Genomic DNA, 12,780 nt, shown 5'->3' with positions numbered 1-12,780 from the left:
ATGAAAGAAAGGAACTAATATTATTAAATGTCAAGCTTTGTATGGGACAGGCCTCTAAATATTTTACTTCATGAATCCTCTTCATTTTATGAGTGAAGAAACAGGCTTAAGGAGAGGTAACATAATGGTAGAATTATAAACTCAAGTCTGTTTGACTCCAAAAACCCTTGTTCTTTCCAGTGACCCATACTGCCACACAGTATATATTATATAAGAGTAGTTATCTAGTCAATTTGGGAGGCCGAGGCGGGCGGATCACCTGAGGTCAGGAGTTCAAGACCAGCCTGGCCAATATGGTGAAACACCGTCTCTATCAAAAATGCAAAATTTAGCTGGGTGTGGTGGTGCGTGCCTGTAATCCCAGCTACTCGGAAGGAAGAAGCAGGAGAACCACTTGAACTCGGGAGGTGGAGGTTGCAGTGAGCTGAGATCGCGCCACTGCACTCCAGCCTGGGCGACAGAGCGAGACTCTGTCTCAAAAAAAAAAAAAAAAATTATCTAGTCAAAAAATCAAATTAACTTTTAAGTATGCATTTGTGTATTTGTTTCCTAGGCTGATGTAACAAAGTGCCACAAACTGAATAGCATAAAGCAGAAATGTATTGTCTCACAGTACTAGAGGATGGTTTTAGAGGCTAGAAGTCCAAAATCAAGGTGTTGGCAAAGCCTTGTTCCCACTGGAGCCTCTAGGGGGAGGCTCCTGGCTTCTGGCTTCTGGTAGCCCTGGGCATTCCTTGGTTTGTGGAAACATAACTCCAATCTCTGCCTTTATCTGCCATGCGGTCTCTGCAATGTGTCTGTGTGTCTCTGTGTATTCATGCACCTGGTGTTCTCCCTAATTCTATTTTTTTTTTTCTTATAAGGATACCAGTTATAATGGAATAGGGGCCACCCTAATCCAGTATGACCTCATTTTAACTTGATTACATCTGCAAAGACCCTATTCCCAAAATAAGATAACATTCACAGGTGATTTAGACTTCAATATATCCTTTTAGGGGATACAAATCAACCTCGTACATTTTGTAACAGCACTAAGAACTATTTTTCCCAGAGGAAAAAATTTAAAACATAGTCCTTCCTCAAGGAACTTAAAATTTCGTTGAGAAAACGAAGTTCACACACAATAAGCTATTAGTAAAAAATGAACAAAATAAGTTAATGAAGCTCAAACAATAAATGTAAATGGTGTATAAAGAAGGAAAAGCATGGCTGGGAGCAGTGGCTCACACCTGTAATCCCAGTACTTTGGGAGGCCCAGGTGGGTGGATCACCTGAGGTTAGGAGTTCGAGACCAGCCTGGCCAATGTGGTAAAACCCCATCTCTACTAAAAAAAAAAAAAAAAAAAAAAATTAGCCGGCCATGGTGGTGGGTGCCTATAATCCCAGCTACTTGGGAGGCTGAGGCTAGAGAATCACTTGAACCTGGGAGGCGGAGGTTGCAGTAAGCTGAGATCGCGCCACTGCACTCCAGCCTGGGCGACAAGAGCAAAACTCCATCTCAAAAAAAAAAAAAAAAGAAAAGAAAAGAAGGAAAAGCATATTCTAGGTCAGAAGTCCCAGGGGGCTTCATAGTGGACATGGATCAGAAGCTGGATAAAAGACTGGTAGAATAGGCCAGGTGTGGTGGCTCATGCCTGTAATCCCAGCACTTTGGGAGGTCAAGGTGGGCGGTTCACAAGGTCAGGAGTTCGAGACCAGCTTGGCCAACATGGTGAAACCCCATCTCTATTAAAAATACAAAAAAATTTAGCCAGGCCTGGTGGTGCGTGCCTGTAATCCCAGCTACTCAGGAGGCTGAGGCAGGAGAGTCGCTTAAACCCGGGAGGCAGAGGTTGCAATGAGCCAAGATTGCATCACTGTACTGCAGCCTGGGCAACAGAGCAAGACTCCATCTCAAAAAAAAAAAAAAAAAAAAAAGGCCAGGCGCGGTGGCTCACACCTGTAATCCCAACACTTTGGGAGGCCGAGGCGGGTGGATCACGAGGTCAGGAGATCAAGATGGAGACCATCCTGACTAACATGGTGAAACCCCTTCTCTACTCAAAATACAAAAAATTTAGCTGGGCCTGGTGGCGGGCACCTGTAGTCCTAGCTACTCAGGAGGCTGAGGCAGGAGAATGGTGTGAACCTGGGAGGCGGAGCTTGCAGTGAGCCAAGATCACACCACTGCACTCCAGCCTGGGCGACAGAGCAAGACTCTGTCTCAATTAAAAAAAAAAAAAACAAAAAAATTTGGTATAATAAATATACAGAAAAGAGGCAAGAAACTAAGAGTCAAACAGCAGGAACAAAGGCACAGAAACAGGAATTAACATGATACAGAAAGGCAGGTGGGAAGGCAAAAGTAAGCAAAACAATCAGCCTGAAATACAATTTGGGTCAGGAGATAGTGGGAGACAAAGGTAGCTAGAGCCATTCTATGGAAGACCTTGAAGATGAGACAGCAGAATTCTAACCTGATGTAGTCAGTGAGTAATACAGCCACTCTGAAAATAAGGTTTGAGGAAGTTCAGGCTGGCTTCACAGGAGAACTGACAAAAAGAAATGGAGACCAAGGAAAGGGGACTAGTTAGGGATCTGCCAAGTTCTCTATTCTGCAGTCAGAATGACGTTTTTTTTTTAATTCGATCAAGTAACTCCTCTGCATGTTGAAGCACTCAATATGATATACTGAAGGAATCAAAGACAACACCAAATTTCTAACCTCAGTCTTAAATAACAGTTGCATGGGCATCATTTATAGGAACCAAGAAGGTAGGAAAGGGATATCGTTTGGAAGAGTTATCAGTTTTGATTGGTTTATGAATAATTTGAGGTAGAAATTACAGTTAAAAGTTGGCCAGATTATGGCTGGTGAGGCAGAGGCAAAGGCAGGAATTATCATGTGCAGCATATTAGAACTGTAGAAGGTTGATACTCAAATTACAGAAGAACAGGCAAGCTCTAGGGAGTCAGCTAAGACACCTATGGGAGGAGCCAACTAAGCCTAACTGGAAATGAACCAGGAAACTGAAAACAAGCAAATAACAAAAACAGTCAGACATTCAGGAGCAAAGGGTGAGGCAGGTAGGCTAGGGCTGGGACCAGATCTTGGGCAGGAACACAGACAGAGTCCCATCCTGGAAAAAAGGCAGAAAAGAAATAAGGAAGTAGCTGTAGAATAACCATGTAGTAGGCACTGTTTTAAGAATTTTAATCAATTTACTCAAACCTCTCAAGAATAAGAGAGACTACTATTATATTCCAAAATTTTCCCCCAAAAAGCATTTTTTTGTAATACGCTTCTCATCCTCCTTTCTGACACATGACCTTTTCCCCATTCAACTAAAGGCATAGGCTGCCTCAAGGAAAATTATGGTTGTTAAAGGGAAAAAAGGTCATTTACTATTCAGCTTCAAACCTCAAAACTGATGTGTGTGTGTGTGTGTGTGTGTGTGTGTGTGTAATAAAACGACAATTTTGAGGACTTTTTCTACATTCTAACAGCTCCTTTTATTTATCAAGAGCTTGACTTGCCACAGCTGGACCACATAGCTTTAGTATGAGCTACAGTTTGCAAGAATCCAAGTTTAGGAGCCAAGCACAGTGGTGCACACCTGTAGTTTCAGCTACTCAGAAGGCTTAAACAGGAGGACCTTCGCTTGAGCCCAGGAGTTCCTGGCTGTGGTGTGCTATGATCACACCTATGAATAGCTACTGCATTCTAGCCTGGGCAATGTAGTAAGACCCCATCTCTTTAAAAGACAAAGAGAGAGAGAATAATAATCAAAGAGACATGCCCTGTACTGAGGAAAGAGAAATAAGGACTTTTCTGATAAAAGAGGAAATAAAAGGGTGTGTGTGTGTGTGTGTGTGTGTGTGTGTGTATGTGTGTATGTGTGGTGGAGCTCCCTTGTTCTAAGATGAACTGTGTTTCCCCCAAATTCACATGTTGAAGTCCCAGCCTCCAGGATCTCAGAATGTAACTGTATTTGGAGACAAGGTCTTTAAAGTGCTTAAGTTACAGTGGGTCTAATCCAATATGACTCGTATCCTTTTAAGAAGAGGAAAAGACACCAAGGATGTGAGCATACAGAGGGACTATCATGTCACAATAAAGCAGCAAGAAGGTTGCCATCTGCAAGCCAAGGAGAGAAGTTCAGAGAAAAACAACCCTGCTGGCACCTTGGTCTTAGACTTCCAACCTTCAAAAATGTGAGAAAATAAATTTCTGCTGTTTAAGCCACCTAGTCTGTGGCATTTTGTTATGGCAGCCCTAGCAAACTAATACACCCCTCCAGGCTGAAACCCTTTAGAGGGAAGTTTAAAAAATCAGAAAGTTTGAGGGAATCTCAGAGAAGTGGGGGTTGTTTCTCACTTCTTTGGACAAGACAGGAACAACTTAAAGCTCCCTTAAAGAATTTCCATGTTCAAGGCTGGATGTGGTGGGTCATGCCTGTAATCCCAGCACTTTGGGAGGCCAAGGTGGGCAGATCACTTGAGGTCAGGAGTTAAAGACCAGCCTGGCCAACATGGTGAAACCCTGTCTCTACTAAAAAATCAAAAATTAGCCAGGCATGGTGGCATGCGCCTGTAGTCTCAGCTACTCAGGAGGATGAGGCAGGAGAATCACTTCAGCCCGGCGGGTGGAGGTTGAAGTGAGCTGAGACTGCGCCACTGCGCTCCAGCCTGGGTGACAGAGTGAGGCTCCATCTCAGAAAAAAAAAAAAAAAAGGAATTTATGTGTTTAGTAACCCAGGTAACAGACTGGAAGTGACAGAATGGCATAATAATGTGAAAGAAACCAAATATCACCTTTCTGATTCCTCTGGAGAAAGGATTCCTTGATTTCCAAAGATAACCTTATAGTAGCAATGAGCATATCTGCCAAGCAGACTTTGGTTTCTTTTTTTTTTTTTTCTGAGACAGAGTCTTACTCTGTTGCCCAGGCTGGAGTGCAGTGGCACAATCTTGGCTCACTGCAACCTCTGCCTCCCAGTTCAAACGATACTCCTCCCAAGTAGCTGGGATTACAGGCGCCCCCCACCATGCCCGGTTGATTTTTGTTTTTTTTTGTGGTGGTGGTGTTTTTTTGTGTGTTTTTTTTTTTGAGATGGAGTCTCACTGTCCTCCAGGCTGGAGTGCAATGGCGTGATCTCAGCTCACTGCAACCTCTGCCTGCCGGATTCAAGCAATTCTCCTGCCTCAGCCTCCCGAGTAGCTGGGACTACAGGTGCACACCACCATACCCGACTAATTTTTTGTATTTTTAGTAGAGACGGAGTTTCACCATGCTAGCCAGGCTGGTCTCGAACTCCTGACCTTGTGATCTGCCTGCCTCGGCCTCCCAAAGTGCTGGGATTACAGGCGTGAGCCACCGTGTCTGGCCCAATTTTTGTATTTTTAAGTAGAGACGGGGTTTCACCATGTTAGTCAGGGTGGTCTTGAACTCCTGACCTCAAGAGATCCACTAGCCTCAGCCTCCGAAAGTGTTGGGACTACAGGCGTGAGCCACCGTGCCCAGCTGCAGACCTTGGTTTCTAATGCCATTCTCCAATAAAAGGAACCAGGGTTCCTTGGAGAAATGGCTGACTCTAGGGCTGGAGTAGGAAACGTATAGATAGGCCTAGAGCATCTAAAAGTACCAAAAAGTAAGAAAGGGGTATGTCACAATGAAACTGGGTGTAGGGTATGTGGAAATTCTCTGTACTTTCTGGCACTATAAAAGTAAGAAGGGGATACAGGAGTTAATGAAGGAGCTCTCCAATAGCCAGAGCCAGAACAATTTGAGCAACAAAAAAATAAACTAATATTGGATTATAAGCCAAAGTACAAAATAAATATCCATGAGTCCATACCGATACAAGTAAATTATTAAGTTAATAAATGAGGGAGAAGAGACAAATCTCCTTTGCAGAAGAATTCCATATAGTTTATGTTGATACTCTGTCCTTAAGGAGGAAAAACATAACTACCCACTCATTAAGTGAGGGTGAACATACTTTCTTCCAAAGTGTACAGTATGGAAACAGATTTTTTTTTAAGAGTACATTATAGTGGAGAAACCTGACAAGCACTATCTCACGCCAGGTGATAGAGGTTAACATAAGTAGTGATAAATCATTTTGAAAAACGTACCCATGATATGATGTGTTGAGACTGGTACTTTACTTCTGTGGTCTTTGTCCCAAAACCCACAACCCCAGTCTAATCCTGAGAAAAGACTCAGACAATTCCCAATTGAGGACATTCTATATAAAACACCTAATCAGTAATCCTTAAAATTGTCAAGATTATCAAAAACAAGAAAAGGTCTAAAAAACAAGGAAAGGCTGAAAAGAAGCTTCAGGAGACATAATGTCTAAATGTAACGTAACTCTGGATGAGACCCTGGAATTAAAAAAGGACAGCAAGCGAAAACTGAAGAAATCTGAATAAAGTACAGACTTTCATAATAAGATATCAATACTGGTTCATTAATTGTGACAAATGCATCATACTTATGTTAAGATGTTAATAATAGGGAAGACTGGGTGTGGGGTATATAAAAACTCCCTGTACTATCTTTGCAATAATTTTCCAGATCTAAAACTGTTAAGTGGCCAGGTATGGTAGCTCACACCTGGCACTTTAGAAGGCCAAGGCAGGAGGATCACTTGTTTAGTTTTCCAGATCTAATTTTCCAATAATTTTCCAGATCTAAAACTGTTAAGTGGCCAGGTATGGTGGCTCACACCCAGCACTTTAGAAGGCCAAGGCAGGAGGATCACTTGTTTAGTTTTCCAGATCTAATTTTCCAACAATTTTCCAGATCTAAAACTGTTAAGTGGCCAGGTATGGTGGCTCACACCCAGCACTTTAGAAGGCCAAGGCAGGAGGATCACTTGAGGCCAGGAACTGGAGACCAGCCTGGACAAGATAATAAGATGCTCATCTCTACCAAAAAATAAAAAATTAGACCATCATGGTGGCATGCACCTATAGTCCTAGCTACTTGGGAGGCCGAGGTGGGAGGATCGCTTGAGCCCAGGAGTTTGAGGCTGTAGTAAACTATGATCGCACCACTGCTCTCCAGCCTGGGTGACAGAGCAAGACCCTGTCTCAAAACAAACAAACAACAATAACAATAAAAAAACCCTGAAAAACTGTTAAGTTTAAAAGACAGAGACCAAGACTACCCTTTCTACTAAGCAGCTCAGAGAGTCCTCATTAACCCCAAGAACAGACATTCACAAGCAGCCCAAGAAAGTTGTTATAGCCAGCTCAAAATACAGAAGTGGCACACCAAGTGCTGTAGCACACACCTAGAATCCCAGCACTTTGTGAGCCCAAGGCAAGATCACTTGGAGCCAGGAGTTTGAAAGCAACCTGGGCAACATAGCGACACCCTATCTCTACAAAACTAAAAAAAGAAAAAACTTTTAAAAATATACAGAACTAGCCGGGTGCGGTGGCTCACGCCTGTAATCTCAGCACTTTGGGAGGCCAAGGCTGGTGGATCACGAGGTCAGGAGATCGAGACCATCTTGGCTAACATGGTGAAACCCCGTCTCTACTAAAAATACAAAAAATTAGCCGGGCATGGAGGTGGGCGCCTGTAGTCCCAGCTACTCAGGAGGCTGAAGCAGAGAATGGCGTGAACCCAGGAGGCGGAGCTTGCAGTGAGCCGAGATCACACCACTGCACTCCAGCCTGCTTAACCGAGCGAGACTCTGTCTAAAAAAAAAAAAAAACATATATATGTATGTATACACATATACACACACAGAACTGACATTCAATAAGAGATACAGTCTTGTGAGCCAGCTGCATAAAATATTAGCCAAACACTTAAAAGTAGTTAAGATACCCAGGGCAATATTTCCCAAACTAGTGGGCTTTGCTATATTATTCTGTGCCATAATAGGTAGGCCATGAAAATAGTAACCTGTGATCAAATAAACTAAACAAGACTGAGTTTAACAAAATTGAATAGCCTTCTTTATTAATGGATTTCTCAGAGCTTTTATATTCTAGCAGGCATTATGAATTCCAAGAGGAGGATACACTAACATTTCCCTCCAAAAAAGGTTTTCGTTTTTTTCTCCTTACCACCTAAGAAATATTACAAGAAGGGTATTCTGTTTAACACTACTTTGGGGAATACTGCTCTTATGGGAGAGCAAAGGCTCAATAACAGAGTCCCCTACTAGGTGACTGGAAAGAAAAAATAAATCCAGCAAAGAATATAGTGAAGAAGATAAGACTGGAGAGTCCAGTATTACAGAAGCAAGAAAGAAAATAGTTTCCAAATAGCTAGAGAAAATCAACAGGATCAAACTACTGGGAGGTCAAATACAGTAAGAATAAAAATATTCTTTGGTTTTGACTAGGAAGACTGCCATTTGTGACCTTCAAGAGAATAGTTTCAAAAAAGGGGAGGAAAGAAAGATGGCAGACATTTTAAGATTAGGATGGTTATGAAAAAATAGGTAGATGGAACATTTGTAGACCATCAATAATTTGACTTTAGCAATGAAAGTGAAAAAACAAATGGGTTGGTTGGGAGAAAGGAATATACAGATTTTTTTTCCTTTACTGAGAACAGGGGACACCCACATACTGTTGAAGGTAAAAAGTGAAACAAACTGAAAGAGACAGTTCAGTAGAGCTGGGCAAGGTGGTGCACACCTGCAGTCCCAGCTACTCAGAGGCTGAAGCAGGAGGATCACTTGAGCTCAGGAGTTCAATGCTATAGTGCATCATGCCTGTGTAACAGCTACTGCACTCCAGCCTGGGCAACACAATGAGACCCTGTCTCTTTAAAAAAAAAAAAAAAAAGAGGCTGGGCATGGTGGCTCACACCTGTAATCCCAGCACTTTGGGAGGCTGAAGCGGGCGGATCACCTGAGGTTGGTAGTTCAAGACCAGCCTGACCAACATTGAGAAACCCCTTCTCTACTAAAAATACAAAATTAGCCAGGCGTGGTGGTGCATGCCTGTAATCCCAGCTACTCAGGAGGCTGAAGCAGGAGAATTGCTTGAACCCCGGGGGGCGGAGGTTGCAGTGAGCTGAGATCACGCCATTGCACTCCTGCCTGGGCAACAAAAACAAAACTCCATCTCAAAAAACAACAACAACAACAACAAAAAGTCCAATGGATGAAAGAATGGAATCAAGAGTATTAATTACAACAAGAGACTTTACTTTGAGACCAGAGAGAAGAATGTGAACTGTAATGCTTAACCATGCCAAGTAGGAAGACCTTACTTTAATACTCCAAACTTTCATGGATTTCTACCTACTCTGCCCGAGAGTTTTTCAGTCTTTAGAGTTAAGCATGCAGCGCACATATAAATGTACTGATTCCTTGACCCTATCAGAGCATGTCTATGTTATGGTGAAGAGGAGGGGGTTATAGGGAAGCACTTAGCTGAGGGCCTTAATCTTCATGAAATAAGAAAGCCAGGTCAACAGGAAAGTTAGAAGCTCACAGTTTAATTTATAATGACTTACCCTTAAGTGATTTTGATATGCAAAGTAAAACTTGTCATTATAATGGGCATTTACACACAAAAATGTGAAGATTACCAAAGAAGGGTATAGAAAGGCATCTACTATCCTGCCCAGAAATTTTCATAACTCTACTATACCTACAGAAGTTGCTAAGTCATAAACTATTAATATAGTTACCAACGAGCTAATGAAAACAAGGATTATTTAGTAGCAAGTATGATTACAGTTCAATTTTAAACTTTTTATATTTAAAACTTTGTATAGTTTTCCATCTGCATAAAACACCAACCCTAATAGCAACTTAGCTATACAAAATTTCATTCTATTTTCTTTCAATGAAGACACTGACATGACATTCCACTGCTTAAAATTTATTTTCAGATTCTAATCTTTTGGCTGATTTCATTAACAATTCAAATTGAGTAGATAATGATGGATCAACTATGTCCAAGACACAAGTGTGTCTCACATATAGCTCGAGGGCCCATCTATCATAACATTTTGATCACAAAAAGGCAGTCATAGCTGATTATTTAGTTATTCAATACATCACCCTATAGAGATTTTAAAAGTCACACAGCTTAAAAAATATATGGTGACTACCATAAGTAGAGGAGTCAGAGGCGGCTTCGTTCTTTAAATAACGAAATTAATATTCCTTAGTGTGCACGGAATAAAAATGAGACAATAACCACACCAAACCTGGCAGTCGCCAGATTTGTGTGTCTTTGAAGGTAAGGGGGCCACACAGGCCAGATGATTACTACTGCCAACTCACCAGCTGAGCTTAGAGAATAGGCAGCATCCGTACACAGTCCACTCTTGAGAACCAGAATTTACAGTCATTTTTTTCTGGCAGGGACCAGAGAACGTGGCACTGATAAACTGGGAAAAGTCTGACAGAAACAGGGTTGTTGGGGGTGAAAGGAGCCTTCAGGACTGAAATACTGGAAGGGATAAGACAACAGCTAGCGGATTAACATCCCGCCCCAGACCCCGGAGAGAAAAGAAACCATGGGGGTTGAAGAGAAAGGGGTCGTCCTTACCTTGTCATCCTCGCATCTCTTCCCGAGGCCCTCTCTGGCCTGCAGCCGGCTGCTGAGGCGGCCGTAGTCGGCCTCCTTCTGGTCGATCTGTTTCTTGTGCGTGTCCACCAACAGCAAGAGGTCCGAATTGCGCTTTTCCAGCCGCCCGCGGGCCACTTCGGTGCGCTGGACCTGGCCCTGCAGCTCGGCCACCTCCTCCTGAAGCAGGACGTGGCGGGAGGAGATGCTCCAGTAGTTGAAGGCGAGGACGACGATCACCACCAGCAGCACCACCAGCACGAGAGAGGGCAGGCGGCCAGCCCGCCGGTTGGCCCCGAAACCCACCATGGGGCCAAATCGGGCTGTACCCTAGGGGCCTCGCCGCAGACACCTGCAGGCAGAAGCCCAGGCCTCGGCTGGAGTTGCCCGGCGGACACGGCCCCAGGACCGGCCGAGGGAGGAGGCGGGCTTATCGGTCGGCTGCGAGCCGGAGAAGGGGGCGGGGCCGCAAGCCGCAGGTCCCTCCCCGCCCCCCTCCTCAAATCAGGCCAAAACGCGTTCCGGAGGCTTTGAACCCGACCCTGCACCTGCCCAAGGGAACCGGGAGAACCCAGCTGCCAGCGTCCCCCAAACCCAACACCTCACGGTTGGGAGGCGGGGAAAAAAAACCGGAAAGGGGCGGATGTACCCTGGCCCCACCCACTAGCTGGGGCCTGGTCGTCTAGGGGACCATTTCCGAGTTTCCGTCGACACCCCTCTTGTCGCGAGAACGTTGCTTCCTCTCGTCTCTCTCTCTCTCTCTCTCTCTTTCTCTCTCTCTCTCTCTCTCTCTCTTTCTCTCTCTCTCTCTCTCTCTCTCTCTCTCTCTCCTCTCTCTCTCTCTCTCTCGTCTCTGTCTCCGGGTTCTCTCTCGCTCGCTCGCTCGCTCTCGCTCTCGCTCTCTCTCTCTCTCTCTCTCTCTCGTCTCTGTCTCCGGGTTCTCTCTCGCTCGCTCGCTCTCGCTCTCTCTCGTCTCTGTCTCCGGGTTCTCTCTCGCTCGCTCGCTCTCGCTCTCTCTCTCTCGCTTGCTCTCTCTCTCTCTCTCTCTCGCTCGCGCTCTCTCTCTCTCTCTCTCGTCTCTGTCTCCGGGTTCTCTCTCGCTCGCTCGCTCTCGCTCTCTCTCTCTCGCTTGCTCTCTCTCTCTCGCTCGCGCTCTCTCTCTCTCCCCGCCCAGAGTTTTCTCTGTCGCGTAGGGTGTTGTGTTAATTTTGGCGGTCTCAGATGTCTCAGGTACCTGGGTCGGAGTCCTTTCTGTTGTTATCTACTGGATTCCCTTGATTCAAGGCCTAGGGAGTTCCTGCCCTACACTGGCCCTCGCGAAAATATTTGTCTTTGAGGACGTCTGGGGCTGCGACCGCGGAATAGAAAAAAATAGTAGGTGAGCTGCTGCCAAAAAGGGGCGACTAGAAAGGTTTTGTACTTGCTTCTGTAGAAGGGGAATTTCTCTTTTGTGCTAATGATGTGGAAAGAAAAAACAAAAAGACCGTAAAATAGCGATGCCCTAAACATAATGGAGAAAAGCGGGAGAAACCAAGCTTTAGGACTGAAAGGGGTGGTGCCAGTCTCGTTTCCTAGGTTACTGCTTTCACGAACCGAAAGAATTTCAGAATGTGGCGAGCTCCAATTTTTAAACGCACTGCTGCTTTTGCCTCAGCTGGGCTTCCAAACAGAAAGTCCAGAAGCTGCCCTCGATGAATCGTAACTAATGCACTGTTACTGCCAGCGAACACATTCTGGGTTAGAAATAATAGCTCTAACAAATTGTTTTGCGCGCCTAGTCTCATATTATCTTCTCAACAACGCAATTTTACAGATGAAGAATCCAAGACACATAGATGTTTGGGAACTTTCTCTTATCTGGTTTTAAATAGGCTTGAATCCAGATCATTGAACTCTAAACACCATTGCTGTCTGCATATAGCAGACTGTTTATATGTTAAGTGTGAATTTCAGTAGTGCAAAAAAAAAAAAACCTGCCTCTTTTGGGTTTTTTTGCATAATTATTTTGTCCGTGCGTAGAAAAATAAAAAGGTACTGGCTGTAACCTGTTTAAGGAGAGGATGGGGTTGCCTTATTTTTCAGACCTCAGGTTGAAGAACTTCCATGAGTATAAAACCTCAAGAAGGAAAAACCTTGGTATTTTTTATTCGAATCAGAGTGATATGATTTTGAGGCAGGAAGACTTGTCATCTTTGAATGATTATTCTGTGCTTCCTATCCTCAAAAATTATTTCCCTA

General features: G+C 44.0%; 1 protein-coding gene across 2 annotated transcripts in view; it reads right to left on the bottom strand.

The window, feature by feature from the left end:
- Nucleotides 1-12,074, bottom strand: part of GOLM2 (golgi membrane protein 2) — a 126,538-nt gene extending 114,464 nt beyond the window's left edge. Inside the window, exon 1 of one of the 2 annotated variants that reach the window (XM_009428964.5) lies at nt 10,525-12,074. In XM_009428964.5, the coding sequence (XP_009427239.1) occupies nt 10,525-10,851 (327 nt within the window). In that variant the 5' untranslated portion in view covers nt 10,852-12,074. The remainder of the gene's footprint in view (nt 1-10,524) is intronic. The other variant, XM_016928132.4, reaches the window with a different exon arrangement.
- Between the last annotated feature and the right edge of the window lie 706 nt (nt 12,075-12,780).

Source organism: Pan troglodytes, chromosome 16, assembly GCF_028858775.2.
Source record: "Pan troglodytes isolate AG18354 chromosome 16, NHGRI_mPanTro3-v2.0_pri, whole genome shotgun sequence".
In the NCBI taxonomy this organism is placed as follows: domain Eukaryota; kingdom Metazoa; phylum Chordata; class Mammalia; order Primates; family Hominidae; genus Pan; species Pan troglodytes.
Note: the sequence above shows the minus strand (reverse complement) of the source record. Positions and strands in the feature narration are given on the sequence as shown.